Genomic DNA, 18,591 nt, shown 5'->3' with positions numbered 1-18,591 from the left:
GCGGGGTGCAGATACTGCTGTGTGCAAAATTCTTGACGCGCATCATTTTACCGCATGTTCGTGCAGGACGCGACCAATCCACCAAACACGCCGCCAAACCTTGAAAATGCCTCCTAGGAAGCTGAAAGGAGCTGCTAAGGCTTCGTATAAGCGCAGGGCATCGACTCGTACCCCCAAACTGCCCTCCCGACCCCTCGAAGATGCAGACTCACCACCACCTACAAATACAGTCCGGAGGGAAAAACGGCCTAAGACAGTCAAGGAACTCGAAGACGAAGACGCACCGGTTGATACTATCAGCAGATTCGACGACTTCCAGGTCTTCGTTCTCGTCACTAGGCAAAAGAACCACAGGTATCCTCAAGCACCCTGGACGGTCAATCCAGTCAAGTCTTGGGCCGACCAAGAGCAGCTTTTGATCGATGTCGCCCTCGAGGAGCTCCGTCATGATCATATGGTCGTCGAAGGCGTCAACAAATACTCCCTGAAGCCCAATATCAGCTGGAAAGTCTGCCGTGGAAGGAGCCGGGATGCAGCATGGTGTAGACTACGAACGGAGGACGACTGGGAAGGCTTCATTGATGCCGTCCACACTGAGCGCAACACACCCAAGGTCGAATGGCCAGCTTTTATCCTAATCGAAACACACTACGACCCTACAAGGGCTGCTTCTAAATTCGAGTTCGACCAGCAAACCCCGTTGCACCCCTCTCAGACTCAGTCCAGGGCCCGAAAGCCTCTCATCCCTCGACCTAGGCACAGTGCTACCAACACTGCTCTCCAGGGCATTTCGAATGAACTTGCGAATGATCCTCAACACTACAAAAGGATCCTTGCTGTTCAGACCCTACAGGCTAAGCACAAATGCGCCAAGCACCACCAGCAGTACTGCTATGTTCATCCTTTTTCTCACCAACATCGATACATTACCAATGATCTCCTCAATCTATGGTCTAAGTACTTGGTCGCGAAAGAACATGGGGTTACCGTTGAGGAACCACCCATCCATGATCCCCTTTTCGCTGGGTTGCTCATACCATTCAAGGAGACAGATCAATCGGAAACACCTGAAAGCAGGCACTCTTCGTTCGGTATGCCTCAACTACTTACACCAGTGACTGCGCCTCGATTCGATCTACTGCTGCTACCTCCCTCGAGTCAGCCTACTCCGACCCCAACCCCAACAACCACGACCATTGACCCGCAAATACTCAGGGGTTCGAGCCCTCTTCAAGGGCCGGCTGCTGATGATTTGGACGGGTTTCTAGCCTATGTCAAGACCAAAGTTCCGGAATACATCGACTTTGATTGCCAGACGGTTCGAGATGCAATTATCGACAATGGAGTAGTGCTAGACGATCTCAAGAACATCGATCCGAATGGCCTACCGCCTGTGAAGCATGGATGGGTGAGGATTATGCGCAAATGGTGGCCGGTTTGGAAAGGTATCCAGCGGGAGCAGCAATCGAAGCCTAGGGGTCCCCTAGGCCTCAAGGAGACACCCTTCGAGGTTTACGAAAGCCAGGAGTTTGACGAAAGCTTTGATTTATAGTTATCTCTGTGGTACTGTACTGCTTTTCAATCCACAATGCTTGATTCTTTTGCAAACCTGTACTCGCGCACGAAACGACGTTGTCAAGAATTATGCACGCTAAGGCAGGTATTGAGCGTGCACAATCCTTGACAAAACATCATGCCCTGCCTTAGCATGCATAATTCTTGTCTCAGAGGAGCGTAATCTAGTGAGCTACACTCGCATGCTACGTAGGTGGGGCAGTTCCCGGCCATTTTGTTAGGGAAAGGACCCGTGAGAACGGCAAGTACGTAAATAATGAACGAAATGTTCCTTTGATTCATGAAAATACTGAGAAGGACTAATGAATGATAGCTACACCCGCTCAGCCGCTCGAGCGGCCATTTCACGGTTGTTATCAACATATTGGCGCAAATCCATGCCGGTCAGCGCATAACCACAGTATATATATAGTCAGCCATTTCAATGGCATGGTTTGCGCGTAAGATAGGGTTGCGCTGGGCTGCCCGTAAGGTCAAAACCTTACGGGTATATCCAATCTTTTGCAGGTAGCGGGTGACATGGTAGCGCGATAGAGATGTAGCGAATTGATCATTGAGGAACTCAGCACAGTCGTCTTGATACAGGGTAGGGTTTTTGTCGTACAAGTACTTGATTTGCTGCGGTCATTTAGTCATGCCCTTGGTGGTACCCATGAGCAGTAATAGTCTACTTACCGAGCCCAGAAACTCGTCAACAGCCGATTTGCGCCCGCAGGTTGAGTTGCCCTTACGCTCAGTAAGCCCTGTCTCCTCGAATCACAATTCGGTAAACCGTGCGAGGAGACCTCTCAATGTCGGTCGCTATTTCGTAGACATCCTTCGCAGAAGCATATTGGTTGATTACCTTGTCGCGGTCGACATCGGCACATATCTTCCCAAGCATTTCGACCCTTACTGAGTTTCCTAGACCCTTTTTCGAGCTGTTTGGAGGTGTTTTATGTTACCGTTACAGGGGTCTCGCGCATGTACGAAAATGCGCGTCAAGGATTTTGCACACAGCAGTAGTGTTAGGGAAGACATAGCCACATGCAGAGCTTACCCCTATCCCTGACTAGCTAGCATATAAGGGAACTACCCCCTCATCTAGGTAATACTACCTTTTCCACTCCATCTATTGGGTATCGTCACAGATAGGCCCTGGGGTCGTGGGAAAATGGCCGCAGCCCTCACCGCGTGCATGTTGGCGTCTCGAAAGCCGGAACATGAACATGGTGCTTCCGAAGCTTCGATCTCGTGCCAAGAACCAGTCAGCTGCAGCCGTGCGGACTTGGGTTCTTCCCGCGGTCCGCTATGTCCAGAGTGTAAGCGGGATCAACGTCAACGCTCAAGAAGCTCGACAGCGCTGAGAGAAAGAGATGGGGCGTGCCGCGGCTGCGGGTGTTTGAGAATGCATATGGAGGTTACAAAAATGCGGAATTTTGGGAAGGTCTGCGCCGAGATCATGCTTCCGCGTCTCCAATTCCAGTTCGAGACAAAAGCTTGGTAGGAAACGCCAAGAAGAGAATACACAGGACGGACCTTAGTTCTTCCTGTGGAGAGGCTCGAGGGGATGACGTTCCGCTATATCCAGAAGCAAAGAGAGCGGAAGAGACGGAGCGGGCCGGGAGGTACGTTACACAAATGCGGAATTTGGGAATTGGGAGTGTGGGAAGCTCCGTGATATCCGGCGTTTGCGGTTGATATCATTAACTCGAGAACGAGGGTCAAGTACGTGTAGTAATCTGCGACAGTAGTCCGTGACTTCCTATCCATAGCCCTCTTTGTTTGTCGAGCGTGATATTGGTACTGGTCTCATGACGGTGTCAAACGGTGTTTGATAGACACAGCACACTCGAGCTCACGAATCGATATGGATATCGATATCGTGCATCAGTCAACAGAAGAAACAGCCCTATCCGATACCTGCGGATGACGCGGACGGGGAGGGGTCCCTGGGCCAGGTGTGTGGGGGGGGGGGGGCTCGAGGGTGGGCTAAGCTTCTGATGGGGGAGAGGAGCGTGATAGAACGCGCGCGCGCTGGGACCGCGGGAAACAGCCGTCGCCTACTGTAACTCCGCACTCACCACCCAAAACCAAAAACTTACGGGTAGGCTCGCGTGGTTCAACGATTGAAAGAGTGAGGACTGGAGTGATTGTAGGGCGTGGCAAGTGGTACGATGAGTAATCGGGATTGCGTGGCCTCGCATGGGAGGGGGGGAGTCTCGATATCTAGATACAAGGTTGATCACAGCCGTCAGGATCGGATTACGTACTCCTCGGGCTATGGCCAGCTGACAGCTCCTCCGCAAACATCCGCGATATTCAGACTCAACACTCCCGTCTTCCATCCCCCGGGAAATGCAAGGCAAGTCCAACCCCATTGTTCTTCACCTTCTTTTACACCAGCCAGCACTCTTCCCCACACAAACTACTCTGACAGCTCGAGCTGCCAAGCCGCTCCAGCGTCGTCGTAATCTACCCCGCACCCGTCATAGGACCCTGCACTGCGGAGCAACCCAAAACGGCCCGTTCCCTGCTGAGGCGGATGTCGATCCTTTCGCCATGGTCCGTGTTCAAACCTTAATTTATGCCACGACGAGGCTGCGGCCGCGACGATAACCTTGGTGAGCTCGAGACAGGATGCGGAAGTACTAGGTATGTTATTAGAAGTGGTGAGAGGTATATGGTGGAGGTGAAGCAGATGGCCGTAGATGGGAGGTGGGTCCGGCGTGGCGGGATGGACCGTGCAGACATACTCAGGTAGCAATCGCTGTCGTAAAGGCTCACTCTCAACATCTCCACCGTATATAACACACAGAACAGCCGAGGCAAACCAACCCGCGGCTCCCCCGATTACTCGCCGATCTGGCCACGGGCCAAGCCTACGCACATGCCTCTCCCTCGCTCCCCACTCCCACTCACTCAGGACCCCTACCCATTCGTGGTATGCCCCGAAACCTTGATCACCCTTATCGAGAACTCGTATGGGATCGTCTTTTGCGGATTATGCCGGTTGATTGCCTCCTGAGAGGTTCGAGAGCGTACCCTGAGTATGATGAGCATGAGACGTGGTGTGCGGGTTCATTTTGGGGGTTCTATTTGAGAATTCATGTATGTGTGAGTTGTTCGAGGGAGAAAGTTCCGGTTGGCCGTGGATGCGTTCGATACGGGGTGTGGTGAGGGTGGGTTCTGGCGAGGTATATCGAACGAGACAAAGACATTCCATGGACAGTTTTTCATTCCATCTCAGAACACGAGAGCCAACGGAAATACCCACACCCGTGCGTGGGCGGGCCATGGCCATCCGGCTCCCTGATTCAATCTCCCACTGTTACTTACTCCACACACACACACACCACCACCAAATGTAAATGGAAAGCGTCGACGCCGCCATATATCCAAAACAACGCACAGAGTGACGTTCTGGAAATTGAAGCCCAATTGGCGCCCCCGGGTTATCCATTTAGCTGAAGGTTGAAACAGTCGTGGCGGCCCCGGAACTGTGAGGTGGAGGTCAAGTATAAGTACCACCGCCGCCCTGCTCCCCATCGATCGAGGTTGTCGACGACGCTCGCGCACAAAGGGACGATAAACTATTCAAATCACTGCAACAGGTGTACTTCACGTTTGTCGGGCCTACTCAACGACTTTGCAAACACATTACCCATCGCAAAAGGGGTAACTTGTTTCGACACTTCATTATTGTTCGCAACGGCCTTCCCTGCAGCTGTCAAGGCTGTCAAGTTCTGTCGGTAAATTATCACCACATTGAGCATCGAGAATTTACTTGCGACCCGATACCGTACGCATATACGCCCTACGTCTTACGCATACGACCCGGCTTACGACTCGTGGACTTGTGGACCCTGTGTACAACGATTACTGTGATTGATATTGAACGGCGTTGATATCATCTCTCATCAACTCTTCTTCGCCAACCTTTGGACGGTATCTATCTGTCGCCTTTAGTAAACATCGACTCAACAACGATGTCACACCCAATGAACCTTTCCGCATACCTCGCCGCACCATCCATGTCTTCACCAATGGCCCGCGAAACATCTCAAATCAACAACGGCATCGACTCCTACCCCTCGACTCCATCCCTTTCTCTGGCGTCTTCGCGCTCCTCCTCATTCTCCCTCGAGGCTGGAAACAACTTGGCGACTGTGGGAGCAGGCGCAGGGATGTGCACACCCATGGAGCGACAATGTCCCGCGACCTCACCAATGAGCGATTACTTCTCCTCCTTCTACTTTGCCGAGAACAACCTCGCCCCGACTACCTTCGCCTGCTCGATGCCGATCGCCGAGGAGTGTGAGGAGTTCGATTTCCTTGATCTCGAGTTGGAGGGGATTGCCGTTAAGAGGGTTGCGTCGCCGACACATACCCCCACTCTTCGGGCTCTTCCTCTTGCGCCTTCATCCGTCATGCCTGTGGCTACGACTGTGCGTCGTACCCCATCTACCTCCTCTGTTGATGCGAGAAAGGGTGTAAACATGGCCGCGGTGAACGGGAAGTTGTCAAGACCGTCTATGGTCCGCTTCAACACCTACGAAAAGATCATCTACTGATTTCACTTCTCGGCCATTTTTTTTGTTACTGCTTGTGGGGATGTTTTTATTGAGTGAGCGGGAAAAGGGGATGAATGCCCACACAAGTCATACCGAGCGATGTTTTATCTATTCCGGAGGGTCGGTATGAGCGTATCTATGCTGGGACTTCTTCAGCATGCAAACGATGTTTGTGATGTGCTGTCGATGCTTCTTGGCGATCTGCGATTAAGGGAATGAGAAATTGGTGTTTACGGCGTTATTTATTCTCGGGATCTTTTTCGGTGGAGATTCCTAATTTGCATGGCATGGGTCTGCGGTCTACTTCATTGGCCGTCGTACTATACGAGCGTCTCTATATTGTTCTTTGTTATTAGCTGGTCTGTTTGTTTTCTGAACTTTGCGGTGTGGACGATGGGATATCGATGAGGAGGAATGAGGAGGGGAGGGGATGGGGGATATACCTTTTATACCTTTGATATGCGATGCTCGATACTTTTGTTCTGAATGATATGATTGCAATTATTATCTATACCTCGTCGTCCAAGATACTGTTGCCATTGCAAGTCTTAGGCGTTGTCTCCATGTCCCCAACCCTAGGGCCCGTGAGATTTAGAGGACAGATGAGTGAGGAAAGTTCAAGCTTGCAAGCTGGGTATGTCGCGTCTCTGCTCATGGGTAGGATCACAAAATGAAACAGACAGCAGATAGGGTTCGATGTGTAACCCTGGGCGGACCGTGGTTGACCAAAATCCACGTTGAGAGGATCCTCAGGGGGTCGTAGGATCTTTCTGGTCCGTCCGTACAGCAGCAGAGTGACTATCAAGCGAATAACGCCCACTCAAAGCGACGCCGACGGTATGGATGGAGCGCACGAGAAAGCAGTAAGAAAATCAAGAGCACGACTTGTAGTGCAGGGTATACTCATGCCATTCCTCCTATCCCATTTTATCAACCCCCAAAACAGAGCGCTCGACGCCCTCACAACCTCAAAACTCTATGCAGAAAGTACCTAACCCAGGAAAGATCAACACGTGTACACACAGTGTACTCTTAAAAGCCTTGCTCTCAATCATCACTCCTGGGTATCTCCACCTTTCCGCCTCTTTGATCTTTTCCGTGCTGGCTGAACATCTTTCTCCACCCCGTTTGACTTGGCGCTTCCGTTCGCCTTGCCATTGATCTTTTCATCCTCCTCCTCGTCGTTGTCTTGCCCTTCATCTTCAGAATCAGATCTGTTATCCTCCGCACCCTCGCCCCTGACCACCTTGTAGGCAACCTTCAAAATCAACCAAAACCACCAACAAATAATCACCTGCAACACCCCCAGCAACCCGACAAACCCAACAAACCACTCATGCATCCAATAGACACCCTTCTCCGTATCCCACACCGGATCCATAATCTGCGGCGCCTGCACCGCCGCCGACCAAACAATCGTCGGAAACAAGATATGCCGAGTCACGAACCACGCCAACAGGAAACACACGAACAAAAGGTCGCAGGATTTGGACCAGTTGAGGTATTTCATCATTTTGGCGGCGGGGAGGAGGATGTCGGCGAAATCCATGGTGACGAGGATCATGTTTCCAACGCGGGTGACGTCGACTGTGTAAGAGCAGGACATGAGGGCGAGGGTGATGAGGTGGTGGAGGAGCATGGCGTAGTGGTCGCGACGGGCGCGTTCGAGGTGGAGGACGATGAGTTGGTGGATCCAGAATGCGAGTTGGAGGAGGTAGTAGCGCTTGAGCTCTGCTGGCAGTGGGTTCGGGTAGGGTGCCCACATGGCGTGGAGGGAGGTTAGGTAGTCGGAGTCGTAAACAAGTCGCTGTGTTTCCCCAATTAGCAATTGTTCACACCAACAACCCTCTATCACGCTCCAAAAAAGCAGTTGAGTGAGAGGGAAGAGAGACATACGAATCCAACACTCCACGCAACAGCATAATACATGAATGTCCACGCCTGCTCTCCAAACCTCGTCTGCGCCTTAACCCCCCTAACCCCACCCACCCTCGCCCCGGGCACAAATACATACTTCATCAACACCCCTCTCAACCCCGTAAACACCATCACCCACGTAAACACGTAACACAGATCCAACCTTCCCTTTCCATAGCTCCCACTCTCATCCCCTTCTCGAGTGCCGGGCGGGTATGAGATGAAGATGAATGACGTTGTGTATTCGCGGAGTGCTGGCAGGGCAAGGTGGAGGGTTATAAGGAACCAGAGAATATTGGCTGGGACTGTGATTTGGTTGTTGACGAGGAAATGCATGACACGTCCCACCACTCCTCTTGGCGCTTCATCTTCCTCTGCGTAGCTTGAGCTGTCCTCGCGACCTCCGCACGGTCGTCGTTCCGGTGAGGATTTACTCTTCGTTCTTGTCGCGGCATCGCCCATTGCCATCTATCTGACTCTGGGTCTGACGGTTGCAATTGCAATGGAGTGTTGTTCTGTTGGTCTGACTTTCGCGATTTCAGGTGTCGAGTCGCACTACGCTACGTGTTTAGGTTGTGCGCCTATGACAGCCGCGGTGAGAACGGGATTGTGCAGGAATGTATTGGGCAATTAACAAGGACGTTTTCCAGAATTTGAAGTCAAAGGTGTTGGCATTTTGCATTTGTGTGTCTGCCAAGCTTTCTGCTCGATGTCAAGTCTATCGTATACGACACTCGCTGCCCTTTCATGCCCTTCCCGCCGCTCAAGCTCTCCGTTGACTGGATAGATACTCCTTTTCGTCACTCTTGACTGAATCATTGTTCCGCTTAATCTCTTGCGTGTAGCCCTTGCTATTCCCTCTCCCTCTCCCCTCCACACATACGCACTTGCCGCGTCCAGCGTACTGGTCGCTCGCAGATGGACCACAACCTATAGGTTTCGGGCCATCATTCCCCCTCCTTCATCCTCTCCTCCTCCGGCTTCCAACTCCCCTCAAATTCATGCTTGACCATCGCCATCGCATCCCCCACATCCTTACTCCCCATATGTCCCATTCCCGGCGAAAACGCAGTAATCGGCAACACAACCACGTCTCCAACCTTTTTCCTATCGGGCAGGGCCGCGAAGGGTTTCCACGCTTCGGAGGGAGGGAGGGCTGGGTCGAGGTGGTCGAAGACTGCGTCAGTCCAGGCTGCTGGGCCGGTCCACTCCACGACACTGTTTTTCCACTCTTTGACCAGCGCATCCTGACCCTGTGCTTTCAGCTTGAGTGTCTTCTCCGTAATCCGCGCCACGATCTCTCCTAAGACGGGATGTCCACGTTTCCCCATAATCGTCCACTGACAAAACTGGATGCGGCGCGAATACCACTCCGCCCAATCCTCCCGATCCGGATCCGCCTCGATTCCAACTACGAGTCCTACGCCCTTATCCAACTCTTCTGTGAGCCAGGATTCGGCGGGTTGGAGGGCTTCGGTGTCGATGTCGCTGTATACACCGCCGCGTGCCAACAAAATTAGATACCTAAAGAAGTCCGCCTTTAGGATTGGATGCGGCATAGCCCAATACGCCTCCAACACCATTGGTAACCCCTTATAAAGATGTTCCAACAACAGTGGGGCTTCAGCATCTGTGATGACCTCATGCACCCAATACCGGTGTTTTTCGGTCCAGGTTGCTTCTGGGTATCTGAACCGCTCCGGGAACTCGCCGGAGGAGGGTGAAACTTTCCACGTCTGCCATATATATCTTGGCCATTTCGCGTTTGGGTCGTATTTGAATTCAGCTGCGATTGCTGTTCTCAGTGGCTCCCCACTTCTCAAATATGATGGATAGGTAAATGTCCGCGTATCCGCAGAAGATGCAGAATCGGGATTCGCCGCAATCCCAGCCTTCGTGGAGCCGAGATATGATTCATCCTGTTGTTGTACGTCGCCTTTCGCCTGCGAGGATTGAGGGGGATTGTGGATTGTTGGTCGTGGCCCGTGGGTAGGCCAGAAGAAGAAGACGAGGGTCAGAAGGGCGGCGATGAACACAATGATTCGGCGTTGTGGTGGCATCTTCTTCAGACTTTTCTCAATGAATGCACTTCAACGTCAAATCGGCCCGAGGAAACGAACTAAATGCGTCAAATGTCGGTGTCGGCGTAGTTGATATCACTCGATCCAGCGAGCAGTATCCAATGAAAAAAGAACCAACGTTCTCACTCAAACAATGGCAATCCCTCCTGTTTATAAGAGCTAATTAGATGTTAAATTGGGTTCGTTGATGCTCGACGTCGAGGAGTCTTGGCGAGCTTCTTAGTTGGCTGTACTCTTACGCAGCGCTCAGACCTCGATATGGTCAGGGGAGCCGATGCGAGGTGAGGTGGGGGGATGTAGGGGTCGATCGAGGGCACCCATGCTCTGGAGTACAGCCGTCTGAGAGAGGATAATTGAACGCGAATTGTTTTCATGTTGCGAGTGAGTAGGCTGTATAAGTATAGTAAGACGATGTCGGTGACCGTGGGAAGATTGGACACCGCTTCAATCAATTGACGTGTATAACTGTCGCCATGTAGTTGTAATTGCCATTGTGAAGGAGGGGAACAGCGAAGGGAACCATGCAACGCCTTAATGACTACCACTCCCAACCCCAGCCCAAAGTGTACACAAACAAACGCCCATAACAACAACCCCATAACTGGCCAAACTTAACGCAATGCGTCTCATCCAGACACCTTTCTTGGTCTTTCTCTTCTTCACGACATCGTCTTCGTCCTCATCTTCCCCACTATCCAAATCCGAGTCAGAGGAGGATTGGGGGTCGTCTTGTTTGACGAGAGCGTGGCCGGATTTGCGGGATATGGCCCAGTAGAACAACCCGGGCAAGATAAAGGAGATGGTGGTGGAGCCGGTTGCTCCGACATAGGCCAGCACCCTTTCCAAGCTCGTCACGAGCATCGCGACGACGTAAGAGCAGATGACGATACCAGCCGTTAACCCACTGAACCTCGCGTCTGACATCTGTGTAGTAACCGTCATGCTCCGTACCGAGCGTGGTGATTCCATGACAGAAGACGGAGGAGAGCGGAGGGACGTGATGACTTTATCCAGTGAAGCACGGCATGGATGTGCTTGTAGTGCGTAGGAGAAGAGAAACAACATGACGATAGCCAAACGGCCGAGGGTTAGTCCGAGGCCGCCGGAATACATGGAGATGATATTGCCTGCGACGTTATCGCCGTAGCTAAGATAACCGGTGATGCCAACAAGGAGGTACAGCGAGGTTGAGGTGCCGATTGATAGAGCGATGGTGGTGTTAACTCGCCGTTGGGTGGGAAGGGCGAGTTCATTGATAATGGAGAAGATGTTTTGGTGGCAGGTGTTTGCGAACACGAACACCGGAAGGGCGGACAACAATGCGCGGGGTCCAGACCATTCCCAGTATTTGATGGGACCACGCTGCTCTAGAGTGTCCCCGCGGATGTAGTGGTATACGACGGTGAGGACGAGGTACGCCACGGCGAAGAGTGCGATGATGGAGGTGTATTTTAGTGAATCCAGACGTCGCAAAAAGGAGACGGGGATAATCACCAGCAGCGACGCACTGATCCAGAATCCGCGTTCCAGCAGAAAGGGAGAGGGCGTGAAGATAATTGATGCGATGACTTGTGGCATTAGGTCACCTATGATGATCATATAACTCACCGCCACGCCAAAACATTTGATCGCAATGGCTGTGTCGAAGATTGGTGCCGCACTAGGGTATGTGCGCTTCGCGAGGGCGAAGAACGATGCGTGACCGGGTTCCAGACGCGTTGCGCAGCGTGAGAGGAGGTAGAGCCCGAGTGAGCTGGTGCAACCCGCGAAGACAATTGCGCAACATCCGAGTGCGAGTCCAGTTGATGAGAGTGCGTGAGGCATGGCCAAGATCCCCGCTCCCAAGATCGTGTTTGCTAGGTTGATAAAAGAGGACCATATCGACGCCGTACCCTCCTTGTGTCCCACCTTCCTCCGCGAAGCCGATGTGCGGAGTCGTGTTGCCGACGTAAACGATGATGCGCGGGAGGGTGTCCGCGATGGTGGGACAGAGGCGAAAGCATCACTCAGAAACTGTGCTTCTCCATCTAATCTCGGCGTCGTCGGTCGCGCAGTCGGGATAGATTGGTACGAGGCTGCCGTGGAAGGCATGGATGGTCGGGTGCTTGGCAGGACTTGGAGAGCGATGTCGGAGGAGTCGGTATCGACTACGGCGAGGCGAGGGAGGGGTGTAGGAGCCAGAATCGCGTTGCAGCTGCCAAGGGAGCAAGAGAACCCTTCGTTTGGGTTGTTGATGAATGGGGGAATTTAAGGTTTGGCGGTTATCTCTGGGGCTGCCGTCTGCAACCCCTGCTGTGGCCGGCATCTTCGGTCATCTCGGTACTCCTGAGCTTCGATTTTCTCAAAAAACTTCGAACCTTGAAAATGATTTTACAAGACTCCATTGACTCCTTTACGGCGTTCGTGTCCTCGCCAAATGGCCGGGCAGCGTTGACAGCCGTCGCGGCGTCCGCAGTCACCGCCGGTACCATCTTGGGTTACCAGGAGACACGCCGACGGGTCAGAACACGGAAGCTGAAGGAGTCGATTCCTGAGGCTGCTCCAATCCGTCACAAGTCTGTGCCAGAGTATGCATTCATCCCGTGTTTTTGGTGACATTTGGCTAATCAATTGCACAGGGCATACCCAGAATCCCTCATCGAAGAGCAATTATCCCGTAACCTCGCCTTCCTCGGCAAAGAAGGTCTCTCCAAACTTCGCGATGCACGGATCATCATCGTCGGCCTCGGCGGTGTCGGATCATGGGCCGCAACGATGCTCGTCCGCTCCGGTGCCTCGCATGTCCGTCTGATCGATTTCGACCAAGTCACGCTCTCCTCCCTCAACCGACACGCGACTGCAACTCTGGAGGATGTAGGGACTCCGAAGGTCCTAGCGGTCAAGAATTATCTCAAGAAGATCGCGCCGTGGGCGGAGATTGAAGCCCTTGTTGAGATGTTCACCGCCGAATCCCAGTCCTCCCTCCTCTCCTTCCCTTCCTCCTCCGACGACAAGCCCACCTACGTCTTGGACTGCATCGACAACATCGACACCAAGATCGCACTCATCCACCACTGCCACTCCAATTCCATCCCCCTGATCTCCTCTATGGGTTCCGCACTCAAATCCGATCCCTCAAGACTCTCCGTCGCGGATATTTCTCAGACATTGGAAGACCCACTCTCCCGCACCACGCGCCGCCGTCTTCGACAACTCGGCATTACGACGGGGGTTACCGTGGTTTTCTCCACCGAGAAACCCGATCCCAGAAAAGCCAAGCTCCTCGACCTTCCTCGCGAGGAGTACGAGAAGGGCAAGGTCGGAGAGTTGAGTGCCATGGAGAATTTCCGCGTGCGTATCCTTCCAGTACTTGGTACCATGCCAGGAATGTTCGGGTTGGCTATGGCGACATGCGTTATGACCTCTATTGCCGGATACCCTACCGACCCCATCATCGGTCGGGACCGTCTCCGAACCTACGACACCGCAAAGAACTGGCTAGCGGAACAACATGCGCGTATCACAAAAACCACAACGCCGCATATCCCCGTCTCGAACGCGGACGCGGGATACCTCATTGAGGAGATCTTCCGTGGGAAATCGATTATTCCGCCACACCACTCGACCCGCATCGTCCTCTGCAGATGGTCGATGGAGAATGAAGTTGGGTTACAGAACACGGTTTGTATGGTGAAGAGTGAGGCGGAGAAGCATGAGAAGGAGGTTCTTAAGGGTGGAAAGAGTGTGGAGGAGGTTTGGGGGAGGGAGGTGGTCGAGAGGGTTGAGAAGTGTTTTGGGGAGGAGAAGTACTACAGCCAATGGAGATAAACTGGGCTTGGACATGCAGCATGAGAAGGCAAGAGAGTGTGCATAAGGGGGGGGGTTGGGTAATAAACTGCCTTGTGAAATTGGAAACACAGGGAAGAGTTGACTTCGACTGTATGATATGGGACAGCACGCTTGCGAATCGATATCACGGCTCTCGATTCTATGTTCGCTGAGGAACATAGCTCACGCTTACTACTTAGATACAAATTACACTGAATACAACATCAATGAATCATCCCCAGATCTGAGTTTCACTTCAAACGTAATACAAAGACAACACTCATTCACCTATTCGGTTCAATCATCAGTTCGCGGGGGCTTTTCCGCTCCGGACCGGAGCCACAGGAGTTCATCTGATCCGACGCACCAGACCTCGCACACTAGTAGCAGATCGAGCGCTTCATTCTCACACTCCAACAACGACGAATTGCCCTCCTTACCAAGCAGATATGGGACAGACTCGACCGAGATGTAACGGATGGCTCAGATCAATCATAACAAAGTATTTCTTTCAGTTGATGACCCAGTAAAGGCAACCCAACTAGTACTACGTATAACTAAGCCTCTCCCATTCGCCAAATGCTTCCTTCTAATGTAAATAGCAAAGACCACGCAACCCAGATTAAAGTTAACCGTGCGATATTCGAAACAAGAACACATACCCACAGCCGAGACACCAAAAATGACAAGAACAACCCTTCACAAGCAAAGCTCAACAACCAGCAACTTAGTTGGTCCTCACATGCTCCCTCATCTGCACTTTTTCTTTGTCGAGCCTGAGGCCGACGACGCGATCACCACCATTCCGTCCATCGCACGCAAAGAGGATCTCACCACTCAATCCCTCGTTATCCCTCAACTTCCGGATGTTCACACCGGGAACGACCTGTACCAACGCACCGGTCTCGATGTTATAGATTTCAATAAGGTTAGGGTCGAAGCCGAGGATGTAGGGATAGTAGAATGACGTTGACCGCGGCATGCCTTCCCAGTTGATGATCCATTCAGGACGAGCACGCCATCCGTTGCGGTTAACGAAGAACGCAAACTCGTCGTAACACAACAAGAACTCTCCGTTCATGCGGTAGATTGCGATGGGCTTGATGTTTTCCCTCTTATTGACGAAGTCGAGACTGGTATCGGCGGGATCGAGGAGAGATTGCGTTTCGAGGTTCTCGAGGGAGACGACTTCGAAACCTTTCGCGCAGCCAACACAGAGCTTGCTCTTCAAGAAGCTGACGGAACTGGATTCACTGGGGATAGCAAGTTCCTTGAACATCTTCAGCGTTTCAGTGTTGTTCTGCAACAACTTCTTGAACGCAGGAGTCTTCTTCCCTGCCGGCGCTTGTGCAACAGGTTCGAACACCTTAATCGTCGACGAAAGGGAGTTCGACTTGACGACGCAAACCAAAACTCGGCCCAAGCAAACACCTGCACGGAAGAACTGGGTATGTCCAGCAACCTTCTTCGGCCTCTTGTTCGCCAGAGTCGTATCGTTAGGATCCAAAGACTCCAAAGCGTAAGAGTACAGCACCTTATCCGCCAACACAAGTAGAAGACCGTAATCTTCCAGTACTTCAATCTGTTGCACATTGCTGGCAGGCAAGACACGCACAGGTGGAGCAGACATAGGTTCTTCACCAGCAACACCAGCGATCCGGTCAGAGATATAGATACCATTGTCCGTACCATAGACAAGCTTGTTGCCGCCCTCGTAGGGAACCGCACAGTTGACTCTGTTGCTGCCCATGAAGTAACCTTCGGAAACGACACCCTTGATGAACACGTGACTCTTCTCCTTGATCACCTTCTGCTGGGCCTCAATATGCTCAATCCACTTCCTTCGACTCACAAATGTCGTGGCGTACAAGGTGATGTTGTATCCGCGGCGACCAAGATGAGTAAACGTAAGCGGGTAGCCCTTATTGCTCGAGTCCTTGCTTGCTCCAGGAAGGAGGTTAAGGGACGAAGATGACGTCTTAACCGAAGCACCCGGCAGAAGCGATGACGACGGTCTCTTCGACAGCGTCCGCGAATTCGAAGTGGGATCCTCGTACTGCGTCAACACCAACAACTCCAACGGAATAGGCTTCCGATGAACCTTGTAATGCTCCCGCTTGGACACAACCTTAAACTTAACCATCAACAACGAATGATCAAACAAGAAAAGCTGAATATCACTGCTCGAATCCGTATTCGTAGCACCAACATTCCTCTTCTTGAGTGCACCCTTGAAGATCATCTGCCGATGCTCATCCGTCAACTTGAGATCGAACTGCTCACCGGGCTTGAAGACCAGCTGTGTGTTCAGTTGCATCAAGTTGAACCTGTTCTCACTCTTTCCACTCTCCTGGTTAACCCTAGACAAGAACGTCCTCACCATCTCGATCGCCTTTGGCAGATCCTTCTTATCCGGGTTATCATCCGCAGTATACTTCAACACAGCCTCGAGCAACAGCGGATACCTCGCCAACCTCGTTGTAGGTTTCGTCAAGTACCCATTCAACTCCAACTTCCTCGATTCCTTCAGTCGTTCCGTATCATCCACAAACTTCATAAAATACGGATTCGAACTCTTCTCTTTCTCAAATTCGTATTTTCCGTACAACTGGTTCGCTCCATACCGGATAAACGGATCGAAATGCGGGATCCATTCGAGGAAGATATCTCCGATACTGTGTACGACAGGTTTCTGATTCTGTCTCCGCGTAAGTGCATCCGCGAGTCGCGAATTCACGGCATGGATCTCCAGCGCATTGGAGAATACAGTTCGAATAATCTTGTCGCGTCGATGTTCGGGTATAACGTTCATCGTCCTCAATGGCTTCATCCAGAACTGTTCATCAAAGTCAGCATCACCCCCACAACAGCATGTCGTCCACAAGGTTTGGTACTTACATCTCTCAAATACTCCAGGTCCTTAACAAAATCCCTCTCGGTGTAAATACACTCACAGATAACCTCCTGCCTCTTCTTCTCCCGATCATCAACACTATCCGCAACCTCTTTGCTCACACTATGAATCCACAATTTCTGTTCCTGGTCATCTTTATCACCGCCCAAACTTCCCTGACTCTCAGTCCTCCTCAGCACAGGCTGTGGCTTCATATTGAGTCGTGCCTGTTGCTCTAAACGGCGTGGACAGGCAATGGAGTAACATAACCGATCACGCGTACAAGTCGGCGAATAACACTCCGTCAACAAAGTAAACACACCATTCGGCAAATCTGCGCCCTCGTCCTTTTCAACGGGCGCCCCAATCGCCGGACTTGGAGGAACCATGACCCCCTCCAACGAATCCATCGTGTCTCCTCGCTTCGGATGTCCCCTCCCATCAGCCTCAGGCACCATCTTCGCTAACCGATCACGGAATCGGTAAACCTCGTTCGGGGAATCCCTCAACCTGTGCGTGTAGGTAACGTCATGCAAGAATCTCTGCGCATCCAGTGCCCTGCCCAACAAAAGTGCCAAGTTACGATCCGTTGTACGGATAATGTACGCGATCACGTCGACGGCCTCACATCCCAGAAACGCGTCCTGGTAGGTAAGCCCATCCTTCGTCTTCGGTGCAAGCGGCGTACGCGTCCGGAAGACCTCAGCCACACGACTTAGAAGAGCAGGATACACCAACGGTGTTCTTCGCGACGTAGTAAGAATAGCGTTCGAGGCGTTATACGAGCCTTTCACCGTATTCGTACTGCCTGACACCGAAGACCGGCGCTCAGACCCAAGCAAAGTACTCTGAGTCGTTCCCGAAAAAGACAAACTTCGATCAGCATTCGATCCAGGCATATTCGGTGATCCCAACTGTGGTGGTAAACTTTGTACAGAAACCTTCCGTTGCGTCACATCGTCCTTGATCTTGCCCTCTTTCTGTTTCGTCGACGGATATCGAGGCGCGACTTCTTCGGGACTCTCCACAATCGGTGGACTATCCGTCAACGTCAATCCCTGCATCGAGGGTGGTACAGGTACCCGCGCAGTCATCGTCGCAGCACGACCAGATTCCTGTGGATATCCAAGCGCAGGTGCACGACCCGGCACTATCCTACCCTGTGCGGTCGCAGCAAGACCTCCCCGCCCCTGTGGTCGCTGATCAAAGTAATCACCCTGAGCGCCCTGCCCTTTCGGTGGGACCTGAACGACGGGGCGGAATGGATGCTGAGAAACATGCTGGTGTTGGTGTTGAGGCATTTGCTGGGGATGCTGGTAGTTCATCCCGCTCTGCAGTGACCGCGTCCGATATGGATCAGAGTTTAGTGCTGGGGACGTCTGCGCATGGGTCGGTACAGGCCGTCGATATGGAATAGTGGGTACTGGCGATCTCCCATGGCCATACTCACCCCCTCGCATCTGCGGTGACGGCTTCGGCACAGGGACCTCTCGTCTCGGCATTTGTGGTTGTAATCCGTGCTGCTGCTCCTCATGAAAATGCTGCTCATACGAAACCGCGGAATATGGATCAGGCCTTGGCAACCGCGGATTGGCAGGTAAGCCCGTATGAGGTCGTTCTTGCACATACGGTTGTGGGGCAGGGTTGTAAGCGGGGTACGTAGGTGTTGGTGGTAGGGAGTGCGTTTGAGGTGATTGCACGTAGTCATGACCCCCGTTGTATGCGGGTTGGTATGCCGACTGCGACTGTTGATGTTGAGTTTGTA

General features: G+C 52.3%; 8 protein-coding genes across 8 annotated transcripts; 3 read left to right on the top strand and 5 right to left on the bottom strand.

Moving 5' to 3' along the window:
• Positions 1-106: 106 nt before the first annotated feature.
• SAICODRAFT_10525 (uncharacterized protein) lies at positions 107-1,552 on the top strand (the record flags this gene model as incomplete). Its single annotated transcript, XM_019165260.1, has 1 exon — positions 107-1,552. One exon carries the CDS (start codon positions 107-109, stop codon positions 1,550-1,552), a length of 1,446 nt encoding a protein of 481 aa, XP_019020912.1.
• A 1,546-nt stretch (positions 1,553-3,098) lies between these two features.
• On the bottom strand, positions 3,099-3,453 carry SAICODRAFT_191142 (uncharacterized protein). Its single transcript, XM_019166054.1, has one exon. The coding sequence runs from the start codon at positions 3,325-3,327 to the stop codon at positions 3,136-3,138; it is 192 nt and encodes a 63-aa protein (XP_019020911.1). The 5' UTR covers positions 3,328-3,453; the 3' UTR covers positions 3,099-3,135.
• A 1,920-nt stretch (positions 3,454-5,373) lies between these two features.
• SAICODRAFT_32285 (uncharacterized protein) lies at positions 5,374-6,566 on the top strand. Its single transcript, XM_019168169.1, has one exon. The coding sequence runs from the start codon at positions 5,544-5,546 to the stop codon at positions 6,126-6,128; it is 585 nt and encodes a 194-aa protein (XP_019020910.1). The 5' UTR covers positions 5,374-5,543; the 3' UTR covers positions 6,129-6,566.
• A 443-nt stretch (positions 6,567-7,009) lies between these two features.
• On the bottom strand, positions 7,010-8,578 carry SAICODRAFT_98216 (longevity assurance proteins LAG1/LAC1). Its single transcript, XM_019172149.1, has 2 exons — positions 8,025-8,578; positions 7,010-7,935 (listed from the first exon to the last, which is right to left on the bottom strand). Exons 1-2 carry the CDS (start codon positions 8,511-8,513, stop codon positions 7,183-7,185), a joined length of 1,242 nt encoding a protein of 413 aa, XP_019020909.1. The 5' UTR covers positions 8,514-8,578; the 3' UTR covers positions 7,010-7,182.
• Positions 8,579-9,007: 429 nt separating this feature from the next.
• On the bottom strand, positions 9,008-9,856 carry SAICODRAFT_46086 (uncharacterized protein; the record flags this gene model as incomplete). Its single annotated transcript, XM_019168841.1, has 1 exon — positions 9,008-9,856. A coding segment is annotated over one exon (849 nt), but the record flags the coding sequence as incomplete, so codon positions are not given.
• Positions 9,857-10,545: 689 nt separating this feature from the next.
• SAICODRAFT_32283 (uncharacterized protein) lies at positions 10,546-12,248 on the bottom strand. The gene has a single exon (XM_019168168.1). It carries the CDS (start codon positions 12,215-12,217, stop codon positions 10,658-10,660), a length of 1,560 nt encoding a protein of 519 aa, XP_019020907.1. The 5' UTR covers positions 12,218-12,248; the 3' UTR covers positions 10,546-10,657.
• Positions 12,249-12,490: 242 nt separating this feature from the next.
• On the top strand, positions 12,491-13,967 carry SAICODRAFT_68200 (uncharacterized protein; the record flags this gene model as incomplete). Its single annotated transcript, XM_019170366.1, has 2 exons — positions 12,491-12,693; positions 12,745-13,967. The coding sequence occupies 2 exons, from the start codon at positions 12,491-12,493 to the stop codon at positions 13,931-13,933; spliced, it is 1,392 nt and encodes a 463-aa protein (XP_019020906.1). The 3' UTR covers positions 13,934-13,967.
• Positions 13,968-14,660: 693 nt separating this feature from the next.
• SAICODRAFT_10519 (CNH-domain-containing protein) lies at positions 14,661-18,328 on the bottom strand (the record flags this gene model as incomplete). The annotated part of the gene is made up of 2 exons (XM_019165259.1): positions 14,661-16,769; positions 16,832-18,328. The coding sequence occupies 2 exons, from the start codon at positions 18,326-18,328 to the stop codon at positions 14,661-14,663; spliced, it is 3,606 nt and encodes a 1,201-aa protein (XP_019020905.1).
• Between the last annotated feature and the right edge of the window lie 263 nt (positions 18,329-18,591).

Source organism: Saitoella complicata (assembly GCF_001661265.1).
Source record: "Saitoella complicata NRRL Y-17804 unplaced genomic scaffold SAICOscaffold_31, whole genome shotgun sequence".
NCBI classification, from domain to species: domain Eukaryota; kingdom Fungi; phylum Ascomycota; class Saitoellomycetes; order Saitoellales; family Saitoellaceae; genus Saitoella; species Saitoella complicata.
This window is presented reverse-complemented; position numbering and strand designations above follow the sequence as displayed.